General features: G+C 37.0%; 1 protein-coding gene across 3 annotated transcripts in view; it reads right to left on the bottom strand.

The window, feature by feature from the left end:
• KIAA1671 (KIAA1671 ortholog) overlaps positions 1 to 20,857 on the bottom strand; it is a 156,025-nt gene that overhangs the window by 100,096 nt on the left and 35,072 nt on the right. Inside the window, exons 4-6 of one of the 3 annotated variants that reach the window (XM_050924024.1) lie at positions 19,845 to 19,938; positions 14,502 to 17,756; positions 13,453 to 13,575 (exon numbers count right to left, since the gene is read on the bottom strand). In XM_050924024.1, coding sequence (XP_050779981.1) covers positions 13,453 to 13,575; positions 14,502 to 17,756; positions 19,845 to 19,938 — 3,472 coding nt within the window. Of the gene's footprint in view, positions 1 to 895; positions 1,115 to 13,452; positions 13,576 to 14,501; positions 17,757 to 19,844; positions 19,939 to 20,857 lie in introns of those variants that run through there. The other 2 variants (XM_050924025.1, XM_050924027.1) reach the window with 2 other exon arrangements.

Below are 20,857 nucleotides of genomic sequence, written 5' to 3'. Positions count from 1 at the left end.
CTACAGCTGAGAACATCATTAGGTTAATGAAGACAGTGCCACGTATACTAATCTATAAAAACAAATGAAAAAGGTGATTCTTTCAGGGACTAACTTTGATTAAACATACCAGTCTGTTTGATAATATATTTGAATAAGTTAAAAAAAAGCCTCAATGTTATGTTAGAATTTGCATTCCTCTGAAATTGAGTAACAGGCTTATCTCAATAATTAACTCCTTTTATTCAAAACACTGTCAAACTTGTAAAAGGGTAAAACAATTAACAGTTAGAATCAAAGAGCAAAAGCAGCCATTTAAGGCAAGTAGAATACCACAGTAAAAACAGCCTATTAAAATTTTATTGAATAGGTGTTTAATGAGAGCAAGAAAGTGAATTTAGGCTTTAATGACTTCACAGGGAAGAAACCTGTTAAAATACAATGGTCAAGTGCAATTCTACACCCAGCAGCACCGGCCATACCATAATGTTTAAATATTGGGCAGTGGCCATGCTTGGCAGCTAAAAAATGTTTTTGAAAGCAATATTTTTAAGGAGTTTAGGGATAGCTTTTAAGCAAGCAGAGAGGAATGTTTATGAATATTCAATTAGCAAAACTATGTTCATTGATAATTTCAATATTAGACATAAACAAGAGGTAAAATCCAGTTATTAAAGCATTTGCAGAATCATTAGAAGTGCATATAATGTCTTATTTTATCCTTTAATTTCCAATTAAGAAACCACATTTTCAAATAAAATAAACAGAGATGTCTCCCAGAACATGAAATGTTACTTTTCAGATAGACTGGAAAGTAACTGTTCTCTACAGTTTAGTATTTGTAGGGGAAGTTTTTGGAAATTAAATTAAAATGTCAAACTAAGCACCAAACGTTCAAACTAAAGAATCCACTCACCCACAGATACCGAAGCGACTTTAACAAACTTGGACAGTAATAGTACTCCATTCTTTTAAATCACATAGTTACTGCAACACCATCTTTGTTGGTTTCTGTTGTCTCTGAGAGTGAGGCTTCCCTTCCTCTAATAGAACTTAAAAGCAGACCAAACACATTAAAGGCAACCTGAATAATTTACAAGGTCTGCTTAACAGGATATAAAGTACGGTACGGAGCACTGTGCCTTTAACAAGCGTAGTATCTACTTTTAAGCAGCAGCTGAGCTACTGAAGTCAGATGACTCACCATTTGTTATTAGCATCTAACTGCTCGAACTTTCTGATATATTTAACTCACAGCACAAGCCTTAGCCTAGAATTAGTAATAGTAGTTTGGATTGCTCCTCACAAGAATAAAAACTTTATTTTGAAGGGAAAAAACTAAAAGTATGCTGTTTAAGAGGCTCAGGTTATACAATGCTATTAATGCCACAGTAGTGGTTTGGATTGCTAACTGACCTTCTTTTCCCTGTGCTGTATGAGATGCAGGTAAGAGAAGACCATGGTTTTAATATTAAAAAATGCCCCTTTGAGTGAGAAAATTGGCACTCAGATTCCACAATGTATCCTTTTACATACTGCTGGACCACTGCCAGCATCAGTAAGCCAAAGCTACCAAAAAAGGGAAAAAAAGATTGGATCCTAGAAGTTATTAATCAGCATTTTCAGTCACTAGTCCTAGAAATGCAAGAGTAAAAGGTAAACACATTTCTCCCCACTTAACTGAGAAGTCAGAGAACAGATAGAGCAGGAACAATTAATTCCCAACAAATTTTCTACATATCTGTCTTATGCCCTTTATTTTAAAGTAGGGAGAGGAACCAACCGACAGGAGCCTGCATGAGAAGAGATTCCCCCAGCTCCGCTTTACACTTCCTTCAAAGCCCTCTTCAAACGGAGTTACTGAAGCTCCTTCATTATCCAGAGAGGTGGAGTTAGGGTGGCCAGATGTCCTGATTTTATAGGGACAGTTCTGATTTTTGGGTCTTTTTCTTATATAGGCTCCTATTACCTCCCACCCCCTGTCTGGTCACCCTAGGTGGAGTTGAGAGATCACAGAGTGGTATTAGACAGCCTGGCAAATGTCTACTCACTTATTTGCTTCAGACACTTTGATTTTTGGATGGGTTAGTAAAATATCACCAGTTTTTTCATTACCATCATAAGAACAAACAAGGGCATTTTTGTGGCAGAGCTGGTAAATTTTTCTGATTTTGCAAGACTGATGCAAACTGCTCTTTTAGCCCAAGGTGCTGCGCTTGCTGCATCCAAAATGCATTTGGTCCCAAGCACTCTGAGAGAGAAAAATGGCAGTTAAGAGAGACTAGAGATCTGAAGTTAAACACCTGGTACAATAAAGGGAGGGAGAAATGACTCCCCTAGTGGGGACACAGGAGAGAACTTTAGTGGCTAGGACTAGAACTGGAAGGGATATGCATGACAACTTGAACTATGAGGGCATCTATTCCATTTCCAAAATGTATACCCTCTTCCCCAAGTACATTCCCCAAAACTCTACTAGATTCAGAACTGATTCCGGTCAGTTCATGACTTCTTTAAACTAGCTGACCCATCCCTACCTATATATTATAGTCTCAAGTAAGTGATTTCTTTAATCATTTTACTTTGGACACCAGTTTTATTGGCAAGGGACTGTAAAACCAACTATCAATTAGATAATAAAAATATAACAAGAATTCAAAGAATGACTACATATGGCCAGCCTTATTACCACTCTAGACTCCACCCAGAGCCTGCTTCTGTTTTTACAAGCACACTGTGTAACTAGTGGTTTGATCAGAAGCTGCTCAGTCACCAGAGGTGGCTACTAGGCTGTTCGCTCCTAAGTGAAACAGAAATTACCTTTTTTTGGTCTGAAATACATACAGACTTCTAGATCCATTAGGAGAACCAGGTTGTACAGATTACTAATTAAGTCACAGACCCTAATTGTTAAAATCAGGCAAATTATGACTTCCATCACTTGAGAAAACATCTTACAGTTGAAGCCTTTGTAACACTCAAATGGTTTATCATAATACTTCGCAGTTATAGCATATCTTTCAGAAGATCTCAAATTACTTAAACTCTAAACCTTACTACCTCCCTGTAAGATGAGCAAGCATCATTAAATCCACTTTACATATAAGCAAGCAGAGGGGATTCAGGACTCAAGGTCCTTCACTTTACATGCAAAGTCTAAAAAAGGAAGGCCCAAATGCATTTTAAAACTTGAAGCTATGCTATATAGCCTGGGTGTTTGTGATAAGGCACTTGCCAATGGAGACTGATAGATTTGCAGCCAATTCTATAATCCAAAAATCCTATTTTTTGCTAAGAATGAAGTAGCAAAAAGAACGTAAATCGTAAGCAAATATCTAATATCTACAATATATAAAACTTATTATAAGCCTCTAGATACTGTCACGTATGCCACAGTGTCAAACGCAAGATTTAAGAAATCTATGTATAAAATTTAAGTTAATGAAGAATTAACCTTTATAACAGGGTGAGCGAAGTGGCTAATGAAATACAGATGGGAAACTGTTTATCTGCTTAAATTAGAGCCTTTCGCTTATCCCCTTAGTAGAAATTTTCTTAATCCTTGTCATAAACAGATAAGAAAAGTTAATATCACAGAAGTACTTTATATCTCTTTGACTGTAAAGGGTTAACAAGTTCAGTAAGCCTGGCTGTCACCTGACCAGAGGACCAATCAGAGGACAAGATACTTTCAAATCTTGAGGGAGGGAAGTTTTTGTGCTGTGCTGTTAGTGTTTGGTTGTTGTTCACTCTGGGGGCTCAGAGGGACCAGACGTGCAACCAGGTTTCTCTCCAATCTCTCCAATACAGGCTCTTATAAGTTCAGACTAGTGAGTACTAGGTAGTTAAGCGAGTTAGGCTTATGGTTGTTTTCTTTGTTTGCAAATGTGTATTTGGTTGGAAGGAGTTCAAATTGGTATTTGGCTGAAAGGATTTTAATTTGTACTTGTATACTCAGGCTGGGAGGGTGTTCCCAGTGTCTGTAGCTGAAAGACCCTGTACCTATTCCATTTTTTTTAAATTTACAAAGATAATTTTTACTGTTTTTTCTTTCTTTAATTAAAAGCTTTTCTTGTTTAAGAACCTGATTGTATTTTTATTCTGGTGAGGCCCCAGGGGACTGGGTCTGGATTCACCAGGGAATTGGTGGGGAGAAAGGAGGGAAGAGGGAGAGAGAGGCTGATTTCTCTCTGTGTCAGGATTACTTTCTCTCAGGGAGAGTCTGGGACGGGGAAAGAGAAGGAAGGAGGAAGGTGAATTGTCCTCTCTGTTTGTGATTCAAGGAGTTTGAATCATCGTGATCTTCCAGGGTAACCCAGGGAGAGGAAGCCTGGGAGAGGAAACGGTGAGGGAAAGGGTTTACTTTCCTTGTGTTAAGATCCAGAGGGTCTGGGTCTTGGGGGTCCCCGGGCAAGGTTTTGGGTGGACCAGAGTGTACCAGGCACTGGAATTCCTGGTTGGTGGCAGCGCTACAGGTTCTAAGCTGGTAATTAGCTTAGAGGAATTCATGCTGGTACCCCATCTTTTGAACGCTAAGGTTCAGAGTAGGGAATTGTACCATGACAATCCTAAAATTATTTAATTTGTTCCAATATCATAAATTATTTGGTCTGTATTTACCAACTGCAAGATAGATTCAAGAGGAGAAGGAAGAAAAAAACATGCTATGTTAGAATACAGATGGGAGTTTTAGTGCTAAGAAAACTGCATTAAGTGGCTGTTTTTAAGATCTGATTGTGTATGTAACAGTTGTTTCCCAAAAATAACAAGATGCTCTACAGCAAGGTATAGGATCACAAACCTATACTGACATCAAAAGAATGTGAAAACAGATAGGTTCAGAGTACCCTTCTGTACAGGAGTTATAAGGAAACATTTTGCTTTGTTGCATATCTCAATCCTTGTACAGTAGTTTATGCACTGTACACACTAAATTACCAGAAATAAAGCAACTTGGAGGAATCCCTATAATACAACATATACATCTCACCAAAAGCCAAATTTTCTGCAAGCTAACTCACTCTCACTGTAGTAAATTGGTGCTGTTTACAGTTGACCCTTGCTCAGAAGAGGATGTCAAGAGGATGTCATGCTAGAAAACAGAGTTAGAGATCCATACAGATAATCGAAAGTGATACAAACACTCTGCTCTGGAGTTTCTGAATTACTCATAGACTCATAGATTCTAGGGTCAGAAGGGACCAATGTGATCATCAAGTCCGACCCCCTGCATAAAGCAGGCCACAGAACCCTACCCATCCACTTCTATAACAAACCCCTAACCTATGTCTGAGTTATTAAAGTCTTCAAATTGTGGTTTGAAGACCTCAAGCTGCAGAGAATCCAGCAGCAAGTGACCCAGGCCCCACACTGCAGAGGAAGGCGAAAAACCTCCAGGGCCTCTGTCAATCTGCCCCAGAGGAAAATTCCTTCCCGACCCCAAATATGGCGATCAGCTAAACCCTGAGCATGTGGGCAAGACTCACCAGCCAGCACTCAGAAAAGAATTCTCTGCAGTAACTCAGATCCCAACCCATCCAACAGCCCATCACCAACCACTGGGCATACTTATCTGCTGATAATCAAAGATCAATTGCCAAAATTAGGCTATCCCATCATACCATCCCTTCCATAAACTTATCAAGCTTAATCTTAAAGCCAGATATGTCTTTTGCCCCCACTACTGCCCTTGGAAAGCTGTTCCAGAACTTCACTCCTCTAATGGTTAGAAACCTTCATCTAATTTCAAGTCTAAATTTCCTAGTGGCCAGTTTATACCCATTTGTTCTTGTATCTACATTGGTACTAAGCTTAAATAATTCCTCTCCCTCCCTAATATTAATCCCTCTGATATATTTATAAAGAGCAAGCATGTCCCCCCTCAGCCTTCTTTTGGCTAGACTAAACAAGCCAAGCTCTTTGAGTCTCCTTTCATATGACAGGTTTTCCATTCCTCGGATCGTCCTAGTAGCCCTTCTCTGAACCTGTTCCAGTTTGAATTCATCCTCCTTAAACATGGGAGACCAGAACAGCACACAGTATTCCAGGTGGGGTCTCACCAGTGCCTTATATAACGGTACTAACACCTCCTTATCTTTGCTGGAAATACCTCGCCTGATGCATCCTAAAACCGCATTAGCTTTTTTAACGGCCATATCACATTGGCGGCTCATAGTCACCCTGTGATCTACCAATACCCCAAGGTCCTTCTCTTCCTCTGTTGCTTCCAACTGATGCATCCCCAATGTATATCTAAAATTCTTATTATTAATCCCTAAGTGCATGACCTTGCACTTTTCACTATTAAATTTCATCCTATTACTATTACTCCAGTTTACAAGGTCATCCAGATCTTCCTGTATGATTTCTCGGTCCTTCTCCGTGTTAGCAATACCCCCCAGCTTCGTGTCATCCGCAAACTTTACTAGCACATTCCCGCTTTTTGTGCCAAAGTCAATAATAAAAAGGTTAAATAAGATTGGTCCCAAAACCGATCCTTGAGGAACTCCACTAGTAACCTCCTTCCAACCTGACAGTTCACCCTTCAGTCTCCCCTTTAACCAGTTCCTTATACACCTTTCAATTTTCATATTGATCCCCATCTTTTCCAATTTGACTAATAATTCCGCATGTGGAACCATGTCAAATGCCTTACTGAAATCGAGGTAAATTAGGTCTACCGCATTTCCTTTGTCTAAATAATCTGTCAACTTCTCAAAGAAGGAGATCAGGTTGGTTTGGCACGATCTACCTTTAGTAAAACCATATTGTAATTTGTCCCAATTACCATTGACCTCAATGTCCTTAACTACTTTCTCCTTCAAAATTTTTTCCAAGACCTTACATACTACAGATGTCAAACTAACAGGCCTATAGTTATTCGGATCACTCTTTCTCCCTTTTTTAAAGATAGAAACTACGTTAGCAATTCTCCAGTCGTACGGTACAACCCCTGAGTTTACCAATTCATTAAAAATTCTCACTAACGGGCTTGCAATTTCATGCGCCAGTTCCTTTAATATTTTTGGATGAAGATTGTCTGGGCCCTCTGATTTTGTCCGATTAAGCTGTTCAAGTATGGCTTCTACCTCAGATGTGGTAATATCCACCTCCATATTAAAACAGTAGAACGCGGACCATTGTTGTAATTCCCTATTTTTAATAGTATGGAAGTTCTAACAAACAAAATCTTTTTTAAATAGTAATAATTTCCTGCATGAATCACTTCCCTTAATTTGTAGGCAGATACAAAACTTACACTGATTACAACTAACTGTTTTGCCAATGATTATGTTACATGCAAAGCTGAAATTAAACTCTAAATACAGACAAACTACTCCTCTTACACTACAAATGAGAAGAGGAACCATAAATTAGATTACTTTGCTTCAAAGTCACCCTTTATTTGAGCAATATATTCTAGTAAAAACTCAAAAAAAACAATTAAGACAAAAGTAACCAGCAGTATCTTTAACAAAATAATTTTATATTATATGTATGTATCAACAAATAAAAGTTCCACAGCTTTCTAACCATAAATGTAGAAGCTAGAGCTGATTTAGATTAAAATTATAGCTTGAATAATGTTTTGAGAAGTATCTGAAAAAACACAGAGAGAAAAGACACATGGAAATGCTAAGTAAAACAAGAAAGAAGTTACTATCAACAAAAAGTTAGCAGACCTATTTGCTCAGCACTTGAGCCTGAGGTGACATGATGAAAAAGGTTCACACACAAACCCTGGAGAGATTGTGTTATTCATTGCAGTTCAAAACTAACGTACAACAAAAAACCTTTGCAGTTTCTCATTTCAGGAGGGTCCAGAAGTCGAATTAGTATAGATAAGTGAAAGCTCCTCAAGTTCAAGCAGCAGTAGCAGAATGTCGTGAAAACCATGTACAATGTATTCATAAATTTTAATGCTAAAAGAGACCAGTACACCATCTAGTCTGACACAGACCATTATATTTCACCCAATTACGCCGAAAAACAAATGTTTTAAGAGTTTAAATGGTAAGGCTATTAGGATGCAACCAAGGTTAGCAGGCCCAAAATTTGCCCTATGCTTTTGTTTAAATATATATATTTCCAAAATCCTAGCAATCTTTCCTCCTAACCATCCCTTCCACACCTCTCATCATTTTAAGATACCAGCTACCATCTTCTCAACCCCCTTCTCAAGAGCAGTGACTAAAGCAATTACTGAAGACGCTTCCTTGCCCATTCTATAAAGTTCAGTTTGAGATTCACATTGTAATATTTAAGACTTGATTTTCTAGTTTTCTGGAATTCATATTAAAAAGTTCCTTTTCAAAGACATATTTAGAAGTAATTTAGTTTGGCTTTTTCTCTTCACTAAAAATACAACATGAAAGAATCCAGATAATGATTTTTAGTTGCCTCAGTGGTCAAAAAAAGTCAAACCGCTCCCTGTGATCCATAGCTATGCATTGCATTGCCAGTAATTACAGAAAGAAACTAGGATCTTAGAATGGATGTGATGCATTTCGTCACCACATGGGGGGGGGGCATTATACAAACAGGACCAATGAATACTGGGCTCTAATCTTCCGATGACAGGTATGGTTCACGATATCAAATGATAGCAGCTTTTGTTCATGTTTTACCTATGTAAGTATAACTTTGGTATAACTTTGAAAGCCTGGATCTCCTCACATCTTTACCTCAAAGTGTAGCTACGCAAACATGCGATTATGAAAGAGAGTGTCATGAGACAGACTTTCTTTTTCTCAAAAAGGCACGTGTCTATTGCCTTAATGAATTAAAAGCTATTTATATTTTTCAATACATCATTTGCAGTTACTCAGCAAAATGTTTTCACAGTAAGGGGACACTATACAAGTTCAATAATTAAGACTATTTTTCAAGCTCCAGTGTTGTATTCAATTATCTTTTTTTAAAAAGCAAGCAAGGGGTTCTTTGTTATTTAAAAACTTTTCCAATCCTTTCTTATCAGACTATAGTGGAACACCTGAAATTTATGGGGAAAAGATTCCAAGGGCTTTTGAGTTTGTGTTGTAAAAGGCAAGCATCACTACGAACACATTGTTGGTTTGAGATACTGAATAAGTAATTCAGTATCTCAAACCAGCAATGTGTTCATAGTGATGCTTGCCTTTTACAACACAGACAGGATGCATATGAAGAAGTGGGTTTTTTACCGATGAAAGCTTATGCCCAAATAAATCTGTTAGTCTTTAAGGTGCCACTGGACTCCTTGTTGTTTTTGTGGATACAGACTAACGTGGCCACCCCGATACTCGAATAAGTAAAGTACTATTCTGATGGATGTGAACAAGTGTACCTTTCTCCTTCCTCACAATGTAATCAGGATCCTTATGGGTATACCTACACTGCAATTAAAAACCCACAGCTGACCTGTGCCAGCCCGTTCAAGCTTAAGAACTGTTTAATTGTGGTGTAGACATTCGGGCTCAGTCTTCAGCCAGAGCTCTGGGACCCTCCCACCTCACAGAGTCCCAGAGCCTGGGCTTCAGCCTGAGCCCAAACATCTACACCAGTTAAACAGCCTCTTAGCATGAGCCCCCGCAAAGGTGTTTAACTGCAGTGTAAACATACCCTAAGATGCTATTTCCAGATAACATATATTCTGGGGATTTGGCCCCCAGAAGTCCTTACCAGCCCAGCAGACAAACGCCTACTGATTTAAATGGGAGGTTACCTGAGAGAGGAACTTACAATCTGGCCCTGTAAGACTATGGAGAAACATTCTTTAGTCAGTTGTGACTCCTGACACAACTAGTAGTCTAGATGATTTATGCAAAAAAAAAAAATTAAACTAAACATTTTCAGACCTTATTTTAGAAGTGGTGGTGGTCTGTCCTTACAATTCTCTGAATATGATTATTTAAAGTAGAGTTCTACTCTGAAATGTAAAAAGAACCTCTACTCAACAGATCAGCTTCTGGAGAGTTGAGTTATACCTTACTTCAAAACCAAAATCAGTTTGTACTCTGTTAGCCCTGAAGACCCAAGACAGATAAGAGACTGTGTAGACTTTTTCTTGTTGTGTATCAGAATTCTTTACTAAGTTCTGATTGGTTACACTTGTGCAAGCCTACTGAGGACATTGGGATTTTGCAGGTGTCACTTAGGGTGGAATTTGGCCTGCACAACCTTTACTAATAGGCAATTAAGCACAAGTAGGGAATAACTCTGCTTCATTTTCAGATCACATGTTGAGTTTGCAGGGCTGGTGATTAGAAATCAGTTTGTGAACTAATCACATTTAATATGGAATTGAGAACAAACATGAACTCATTATACCATGTTTACTGAGTCATTTCTCAGAGCAAAAGCACATTCTTAGAAGAAAAAGAAATAGCATGTGGTTCAAGAAAAGTAAACTGTTTGAAAATCTAAGATTTTTATTAACAGAAAATCCAAGACATCTGAAATTGCAAAATGTGTCTAACCAAGAAATTTCCCCTCTTTAATTGCAATGAGCAACTTTTCATTAAAGAGAAATGTAGACAAGGTCACAGTTCATAAACTAAGTAATTACATTTTATTATACCTTTTATAATCTTAATTTAAAGAGCAATCTTGGTATCAAAAGGCTACTTTGCTCACTTGGCAAGAATGTAATGCTGCAAAGTGATCTTAAAACCACTTCTCTGGGTGGAGCCGAATAGTAAAAAACCTCACTCCCGGAGAGACTGACATAAAGCCAGAAATTTCAGAAGATATCAGATACTTGAACAATCCCAACACAAGTCTCTGCTACTCCTACATGCCACAGTAGTTGCTTCTGTGAAAGCTGCACGTAGGCTACAGAAAGCAGCACTAAATTTACGAGCAAAGGAAGGATGCTGGATCCACTGTTATCTGAATTCAGTAGTTGATCACCTTCAACATCATGTGCACAGAGAAGGGCTTTAGCCTGTGGCCTGCCCCTAAAGTAGTGGTGCTGGGAGCTGGAGAGATGAGGAGGAGATTCACCCCCAAAACTTGCACTTAGATCTTGACAAACAGCTTTTTTACTGTGGCTTGGTGGGGGGAGAAGAAAGAATTTCACCCTTAAAACAGATCTTATTACAAGAATACCACATTAAAAACAAGGAAAAAGGTGAATCAGCTTAATTAAGACAAAGATTAACAAAGATGTCAAGCAAAAACGTGTAAGAACAATCATTTTCATTAGGAGAAACACACAAAATTGATTGAGCAATGGGACAAGGACACACCAATTTTTTTCAGGAACTGTTCTCTGAAACTGACATTTTGGTAACGTTCCCAGCACAACTGCAACCCTATGCTTAAAATTTTATAATCTGGTATCATATGGATGAAACTCAACTCTCTGCAAAGGGCCAGCACAAGGCCTACAGAAAACTTGGACTCACAGACTTTAAGGCCAGAAGGGACCATTATGGTTACCTAGTTTGACTTCCTGCATACTGCAGGCCACAGAATCTTACCCACCTACTTCAGTACCCCAGCCAGAAGTAATAGCCTATTGCAGAAGTTCTCAGATCCTGGTATTGCCTTAAATAGGATTTGAACAGTATATCGGCCTTGAGCTGGCCACCTGCATGGGGTGAATTTCACCCATATGTAAATAACCTGGAATTCCAATTTGATCAGGTAGAAACTAAGCTAGAAGCTGAAGGGACTTCCAAAGTCAAAGGAAAAACTGAACAGATCTTAAATTTTATAAAAAAAGGTTTCAGCACTGCATACAAAAAACGATTAAGGGCTGCATGATGATTTTGCAGAATATAACAGAGACCAAGAATAGTTAGAGGGTTAAGCTCCCTAAAAATGGTGGAATCAGATAGATTTACAGTCTTCTTGATGGATCCTGCATTTGTTGTACTAAGAGGCAGTGGGTGGCCTGGTGTACACTGGGAAGCTTAACAGGAATAATGAGAACATCAAATACTAGCCACATGGAGAATCTGAGTACCATGTACCCATATGTACATCATTTCTAATTTTCTTAATCCAGCTTTCAAAAGAGTGTCTCATTTTAAAAAGCAATCTGTTTTTGTTCCAGTTATTAAACATGGGTATTTTTAACTTCCATGACATTTTTAATTAAATTTATCAAGAATCAGGGAGGGAAAAATGTAAAAGAACATATTCTTAATATACAATAAGAAACTATGAAGGACAATTCTAAACATCTGGTATGATTAAAAAGCAAAGTTCAGAGTAAGTAGACGTAGAGGAATTTCAAAATTAAAAACTATTTTCATCACCTTAGCAAGACAGAATTTCTAATTTTTGCATGTCAGCTGGCATTTTACTTAGTTCTGCAGGTAGATAAGTCCCCACAACAGGGTTGCAGAAAATGATTCAAGAAAGGCAAATAGGTGCAAGATGTATCTGAGCACATGGGAACCCACACTGTTCATTTGCCAAACAAAACACTGCACAGTTATGTCCTTAGGCAGAACATCTCAACTTTTTTTAACCAGTTATAATTTAAAAAGATAGTCAAGTGTCAAACTTCTGGAAGAAGCATGTTTGTTATTTATTTATTTATTTGTTTATAAATAAATAAATAAATAAGTCATTGCTATTTAGAGGGTTAGTTGTTGTATGATGTTAAAAATAATGCAGGAGTCACTTACTGGTAAAAACAATAATTTATGAAGCAATGGAAATAGAAATTTAGCAGTTATCTGGATTTTTACATTGTGTACTTCCTTCTTGCTGTATTCTAATTTTTCATTTTCTTTCTTACTTCAAACTCCTCCCATCACTGTAGTCCTTAAAAACATGCTCTTGATTTGGTTGACAAATGAACATGGATACTTTACGTTACATTATATGTACTTTACAATAATTTTAAATTCATAGCATTATATGCAAACGTTTTATTTTAAATGGACACTCAACTTCAACATGATCCAAAAATTAATTTTATAAAAACAGGTTTCAAAAACCTAAGAACAGAAATGTTTCCACAACTTTTGTTTTTAAAATTTCAACAAAAGTTTTGAACAAAAACATCACTGTGGTGCTTAAAAACCAATATTGTATCACTGAAAATGTGAAATTACAATGGGCTACAAACAAAAGTGAAAGTTACTTAACTGATTTTCATTGTCCATGCTGAGAAGTAAAAGGCAAACAGGGACAAAGAGTAACTGGTGAAAAAAATTTAAAAATCCATTTACTTTTAAATAATCCAAGGTTTTATGAGAAATTGGTGTAAAAGTTGCCAAGTGTCCCTCCTTTAAAATCTAGAAAGGAATTAATTATGCACTTTACATATATTGCATGATTTAACACAAACGTGAAAGCAGTAAGATACCCCATGGGAAAAACAACATTACCCTGATGTAAAATTTTGCACTGGAAGTTACAAGTGTATTTGCTCCTACTGCTGTGAAGTCCTGAGACATTGAGTAGCTGGTATTTCAATGTCACAAAAAAAGACAACTGATGATGAATGGAATATGCAAAGAAACAATAGCCTACCGTCCAGTTATGTGCTCTTCGGTCTTTATAAAAGATATGGCTTCTTCTCTGGATAGGAACTACAGTCAAGTCTTTCCCACCTGATCTGTCAGAATGCTGCTTGGTCCATTCTTTTTCAGAGTCCTGTTTCAAAAGAGTACATAAAAATACCACTTAAAATGTTTGTTTACGTCAAATATGAGAACTACATAAAAGCTCAAAGTTGGTTCACAAAGCAGACAAAACAAGGCAGGTTAACTGAAGCAGAAAAACTTTATTTATGCAACATTTCCATGGGCACAGTGACATTGGAACAATTTGTATAGTGAGGATGCTGAAAGCCATTGAACAAAACTGTAAACCCCGTATATCATGAAAACCACTTTAAGCCAGTGGGTGCTGCTGTACTCCCAGCACACCCAGTTCCAGCACCCCTGCCGGGGCATGTGATGCACATCAATTCCTTTTTGTTAGGAGAACCCTTAGTAGGTTTCCCTCTGCCAGCACTTAGAGAATAGACCACAAAAGCGGTAGCTGGAAAGGAGACTAGGGGAGGGAAAGTACCAATTCATCTATACAAAAAGTTTTCCCCTTCACTGAAGCAAAAACCCCAGCCCAGTTGAGATGCTGATTCAAAAAACATTATATTTATTGACTTATAAAGCTGTGACTATAAAGATTTAACAAATTGTGCCTACAGCATTAAGAATTCATTTTGTAAACAATACTTCTACATCAAAAGAAAGCTGTAGTTTAAAATTGTTAGTAAGTAATTTGCCACTTTTTAAAGAATACTACATATCTACTACAGTATTGGCTCTTAAAGGAGATATTCCCTGTAAGGAGTAATACTATGATTTTTGAAATTAAAGAGAAAGAAAGAAGAATCAAAAAGCCAAATCCTCACCTGGCACACACTTACACCGGTACCAATATCTATGGAGCAAAGCTGATTTACACCAGCTAAGCATCTGGCTCTAAGCAGCAAGATTGAAAGCAATCATGACAAAATATCTTCACCACTTTCACAGTTATGAGAGGTGCTCTAACAAATACTGCCTTGTAAATACCTTTTTATTTTCATGGGCGAAAGATTCTCGTCGATAATCACTCCTCTTTTTCAGTCTGTTTTCTTCATTTTCTAAAGGGAAGCTTTGCCTGAATTGGTGCTGGTCCCTTCTTTCCTTTGCTTCTTGCATCAGAGACATACTGCCTCTTGCTTTAGCAGGACGGCTCTTTTCTGAGTATGATCGTTTTAAATCTGATAGTGCATTTCCAAAACCAGATATATAGTCATTCCACTCAGCTTTGCTCTTCATATTGGAAAAGTCACTCTCATGTGAGTTTTTGTTTACATTCTCTTCGTTCTTATTTACAGAGATCCTCATTATATTTTTGTGCCAGTCATCATCCACAGACATCTCTGTGAACTGCTGTTTAGTGAACAATTTCTTCTGTAATAAGCCACCGCCACTACCACCACTATCAGAGGAGAAATTAGAAGTTAAACTGACTTCCAGTTTTTGGTCCACACTAATAGGATATGCAGGCAGTACCTTGTTATTTGTGTACTTTGCACTTTGGAGCCTAGATGTTAAATTGTTCTCTTGATCCTCATCAATAATAAATGTCATTTTTCTGGTACCAACAGAGTCAGCAGGTGAATTTATAAGTTTATCTGAAAGTGAACTAGGCTTTCCCCAATGGGGAGGACTGAATTTTCTGTCTTTGGACTTTTGCTTATTCCATTCTTGGCTACAGGACTCCAGTTTCTCTTTGCTGTTTTCATGTAGAGTTAAATTCTCAGGCCTGCGGTGTTCTTCTGCACAGATACCTTGTTTAGTGATACTAGCAGATTGATCCAAGTTCTTCCAATCTTTCCAGTTATAGCTGTGTGGAATTTTATTAGCCACATTCTTTTTGTACTTTGACTTCTCCCAATAAAACATACTCTGATCTTCAGAGAACTGGTCATCCTTTTTTTCTTGAATGTCACTGGCCTTTATGTAGTCGTCTTTATATTCTGCCATAAGAGCATCAATATCAAGAACTCTAGATCTATACCTATCTTCAGTCTTTACTCTGAACGCATCGTGACTGTCTTCCCCAAACTTCTTTTGTGTAAATAGTTCACTGTTGTTGTGTGAATGCCTGAAGTGTTGCATGGATTTTGCCTCATGGTATGAGGAGACTTTTCCTCCACTACCTTTGAGATCAGTTTGAATAGTACTTTTCAGGCCCTGTTTTAAGAGGAAAGAATCAACATCTATAATTTTCTCTTTAGCATGATCCAGCCCTCTCTCACAAGACCTCCTGTTATCATCCTCTCCAAGCACTGGATATATTTTTTTTAAACTTAGAATATCTTGTTCTTCCTCTTTAGCCCAATGCTTGTTAACACATTCCTCTAGGGACTTATCTTTACAATGTGTACTCGGTACATTTTTATAGGATTGCTGGGATGTAGGCTTGGACCTTCTGGAAGAACCAGAGTTCAGATTAACTGGTGCACTTTCAACTACTGTAGTAATTTGGTTATTTTCATTTGCATTAACAGTACTTACAGAGCTTTTTTCTTTTTTACCAGGAATCTGATACGTAACTGCAAAATAGGTTGCCTTTGGTTCAAAAGGAGAAACTTGCTTCTTCAAATAATCATCAGGACTGACTGAAACTGTTTGGTTCACCTCCTTTGATTCTATCCCATCTTTGCTTCTTTTACTTTTTTTCTTTATTGCACCTTCATCAAATTGCAATGAATCTATTCTACTCAGCCTTTTAATACTTTCTAGAGTTAGTGGGCCAACTTCTTCTAGCTTGCTAGAGTCCTGAGGCAAGGTCTTCCTTCGCCATCTTTCTGAAATTTTAAGGTCAGAAACACTACTACTGGTTCTTCTGACTTTGTCTTCTGGTTCTACTAATCTGAGTTTGTCTCTCTCATTTTCAAGGGCTGCAACATCTAAGCCTAAATCTTTTCTTACACAGTTTGAGTCTGGATATTTCCTTAATCCCAAAACTCTGGATTTCTCTTTATCAGCAGTTATTACTTCTGTGCTAGGATGCTGGTCCATGGAGGGTTTATACAATTGGCTATATCCAGGCACTGAAATCTGACTCCCATGTTTATTGGCACTGGCTGAAATAACATCTTGGCCCAAGTCAGCTCTGGATTCATAGCCATCTATCCTAACTGGTTTTATACCAGCTCTCTCAGAAAAGTATTTGGTCATGTTAGAGCTCTCTGTTTTATCTGTGCAAGAGATTTCATTCTTTTCTTTTTGCATTTCAGGATGCAGTTGTGCAATTTTTTCATTTGCTGTCCCCAAATCCTTACTCTTGTTTGTAGCATAAGATGATTTCTCAGTTATAAATACCAGTTGGCTCTGATTTTTATTGTACTCGGTTATCTGTTCATGGAAAGTACATTTGCTGTTGAAGGTATCTTTAGGTTCCTTAAAAGTAAACTTTTTGGTAGAAGTTTCCAACATGTCCTTAGTTTCTGAAATAAAACTACCTTCTTTCAATGGGTCAGTTTTATTATCTAGCCCACACAGCTCATCAGCATGTAAGACGTTCCCATCAGGTTTTCTCTTCTCTTTCACAGAAGATTTTCTAGTTCTGAGTGTCACAGCCTTATCTTCAGGAATTACTATAATAGCTTCACTAAGTGCTCTTTTACCAAAAGTCTGAAGGATTTCATATCTTGGCTCTATTCGTTGGTAAATTAGAGAGTCCTCTACATGCTTAGGAGTGGGTTTTTCACATTTCGCACATGAAGAATATTTTTCCACTGGAACTGCATGAGCAATTTTCTTGTCGTCATTTAGATAAATTGTTTTTCCACGTTTTTCTGCATCCGCTACATATCCTGATACATCAGACTGACTGTGATCCTCTCTCTTTGAACTAGTTTTCTCTTGTAATTCTTTTTCCATCCCAGATCTTCTATTATGGCCTAGTAAAGTCACAACATCATATTTGCCTTCAAATTCATTAGTCAGCTTTCGAGTAGGATCAACTACAGGGTGACCAGCAGCAACATTATGCCTCTGGACATTGTGGTCAAACATGGTGGCTCGGACAGTTTTTAAATGTGTCTTTTCTACAGGAGTGGTGGGTTTTAATTTTTTTTCCAAGTTATTTGTGGCTGACACAGAGTTTTCACCCAGCAAAGAGAAATTTTGCCTCTCTCTCAGAAAGCTTCCTTTTCTTTCGATATGACCAACTTTCTCTGCTATTTTTACAGTCTGTTGTGGTTTCCACTGATTCCCAATAGCACAGGTCTCAGTACAATCTGTTCCAGGAAGAGGCTTCATCTCCTTACTCTTAAACAAAAAAATTCAAAAGTTAGAAGTTGATTAAAAAAAAAATAGATGAACTGCAACATCGTAATACCTAGTATGTATTTATGTATCTAGCACACACACACACACACACACACAATTCCCTAAGCAAACTAACGAACAGATTCAAATATTGGTGTAAGGGAAACTTGCAAACCCCGGGATAAGCCCTCTTTACATCAGACTCTTTTACCATTTGATTGTTTTTAATATAACAAATTAAAATTAAACGCATGAAGAATTCCTGGATTCAGACTTTCATGGTATATTTTAATCTGTAGTGATTACTTGAAGTCAAGTTATACTCCAGAAAAGGCACTGCCACACAAGATACAGTAGAATATAAATATTTATACCATATTTCGTAAAAGCCAGCTTTTCCCAAAAGAAATGGTATTACTGGCCAGCTAAATGAATAAATGATTAGTACTCCATACTGCCATGCAAGAGACCTCAGGAATCTTGGGTATAGACCAGTAAGGGATGGAAGGCTCATGAATGATAGTCAGAACTTGCTAGTAGAAAGAAATAAGGAGAAAGAAAGATGGTCTGCCTCAGCCACCGAGATAGGACTCAGGAGATCTGGCTTCCATCCTCAGGTCTGCCACTGACTTCCTGTGTAACCATGGTCAAATCACACAACCTTTCTGTGCCTTAATTTTTCTTTTTAAAAAGGGAAATAATAATTCTCTCACCAACGTGTGGCAAGGATTAATTCATTCTTGTTTGAGAGAGACAGATACTATGGCAAAGAGCACTTTACTAATGGCTATGAATAAAATATAAAATAATCAGGAATTGCAGTTTGAGGAAATAATGAAGAACAGCTGCTACTGGCTGCAGGGGGCAAGCAATTCTGAGCACATTTCACAACTTGAGCCACTGTTAGAAGAGGAATAGTGTTAAAGAAAAACTAAGTTAGTTAAACAGATTTGGGGATGCACATGTATATTTTCAAAACAATTTTAGGGGGCTCTGACACTTCCAGTATCTACATTCAGTGATTGTATCTGTTATTATTGCAATAAAGGCAATATTTTAGTAATTTTCACTGTGGAAGTACACGATGATAAATAGAGTAAGCCTTTCTGCCCTATGAAAGCATTGAAAATAATTAGTTCTCAAATTTTCAGCTAACCTTTTAAAAAAAGTTTTATTTCAATGACTTTTAGTTCAATAAAAAAATTAATACTGAGGAACTTATTTATAAATCTTTTAAACTTTCTGATTTCCTGAGTTTTCTAATTGACAAAGCAAATTTATTCAGTCCTACTTTAGGTCAACTTGTGAAGAGAGTAGCTTCCCATTAACCAAAAAAGTTATAGAAAAGTAAAGTTTGGATTTTTTGTTCATTGTTCAATTACTCCTTTTCAAAATTAACTCATTAGACTCATATGAAACTGGTGTTTTTCTTTAAAGTAGTACTGTGCTGTAACCAGGACCAAATAAGAGAAGAAGAAAAAAGATCCATGCCCAAACATCAAGGGACTTAGGAAAAAGATGCCTAAAATAACAATATTAAATCTTCATATACACAATGATTTTATAGTTTTAAGCAAAAAAGTTATATTTTGCACAACTTAAGTAGTATGCTTAGAAACTAAGTTATTGTATATATTCATCAATTTTTAAAAAAGGCCAGAATAAGACACTACAGATTCTTTATGTAGCACTGTGTTGTCATAGACCACTAGAATTAAATGTTACAGGAGGAGCTGGTAGAAAATGCAAAACATGTTTAATATAATGATATATTATAAAAGCTTGAATTAATATAGGATACTTCAGAAGTTTCATAAGAAGTTAATATGTGTAAGGCTATTGTCATTGTCTATAGTTTTGCACATATACATATTAACCAAACATGTACATGATTTCTGTACATTACAAGGGTGGCCTAAAGACGGAATTACCAAGGTAAGCCTATTAAGATTATGCTATTCTGAATACTCACAATGGCAGTTTCTAACTCGTTGCGTTCTATAGCCATATGTGACACAGCACAGTGCTATATAAACTATAAATACAATTCTGCTTGGAAGACCAAGTCTGTTAGTGCCACTTTCTTACCTTTTGATTTTCTTGTGTTTCACTAGGAACATCACTATTCAATTCAGTAGGCTTCTCTTGTTTAATTTCATTGGTTGATGCTGGGCTTGAAAACCTGTTGCAAAAATTTGTTATTTCTTTTAAGTATAGATGACATTAAACAACTTTAGTTAGTTGCCCAATATGCATATTTTTCAAACGTACAATATTTGACATATTTCTTTTCATATAATTTTAAAATGCTCCAATTAATTTCTTATACATACTATTGGAGAAAACATATTATTTCACAGCACAAATCTTATCTTGATTCAATGGCTTAAGTGTGCCTGAACTATTGGCAGACAAAGCCCAAACCTTCTCTACAGTTAACAAGCTAGATATAGTTTATTTTCTATCTTGGGAAAAAATGATCTAGAATTTAGGACATAATTTAGTTAGCAGACTACTGAAAAATGGGTTGAAGTTCCCACTGTCTCTTGCATAAACTTTACTGTTACGTTAAATTCTATTTGGTTCAAGCTCTTATCCCACACTCATCACTGCAGTATTTGGGGACCAAGTTCTTCAGAAAAATTATACAGTCTCCAATGTTTGCATTTTCTTAGTGAATAGTCTGGGCCTGGGAAGATTTCTTCAATTACCCCAGTTTATGCTGCACTGATTACATCAAGTATTTGTGCCTAATATTGCCCTTTTCTCAGACTATTTGAACCACTTTATTTTGTCTTGTAGAGAATCTGGACCATTCGATCGGTATTGCTTTGTGATTTTGGCCTTGGGTTCAGGTGTGTTGACTTCGCCACACCATCCCCAACCCTAGTGCACTTCCCCACATAAAAACAAATCAGTAATCATCAAAAATCCAACTTTATGCTGGAAAGCAAATTTAACCTTGGAATATGTACTTCAAATTTCTATTTGTTAAACTGTAGCACTTGAAAATTTGAGCATATAAAGCCACTAAGATATTATCTCTCAAAAATATTACAAGCACTCTATTTAGGAGAGCAAAGCAAGATCTATAGAGTTTT

Source organism: Gopherus flavomarginatus, chromosome 15 (assembly GCF_025201925.1).
Source record: "Gopherus flavomarginatus isolate rGopFla2 chromosome 15, rGopFla2.mat.asm, whole genome shotgun sequence".
Taxonomy (NCBI): domain Eukaryota; kingdom Metazoa; phylum Chordata; order Testudines; family Testudinidae; genus Gopherus; species Gopherus flavomarginatus.
The sequence above is the reverse complement of the archived record's forward strand: the minus strand, read 5'-3'. Positions and strand labels throughout refer to the sequence as shown.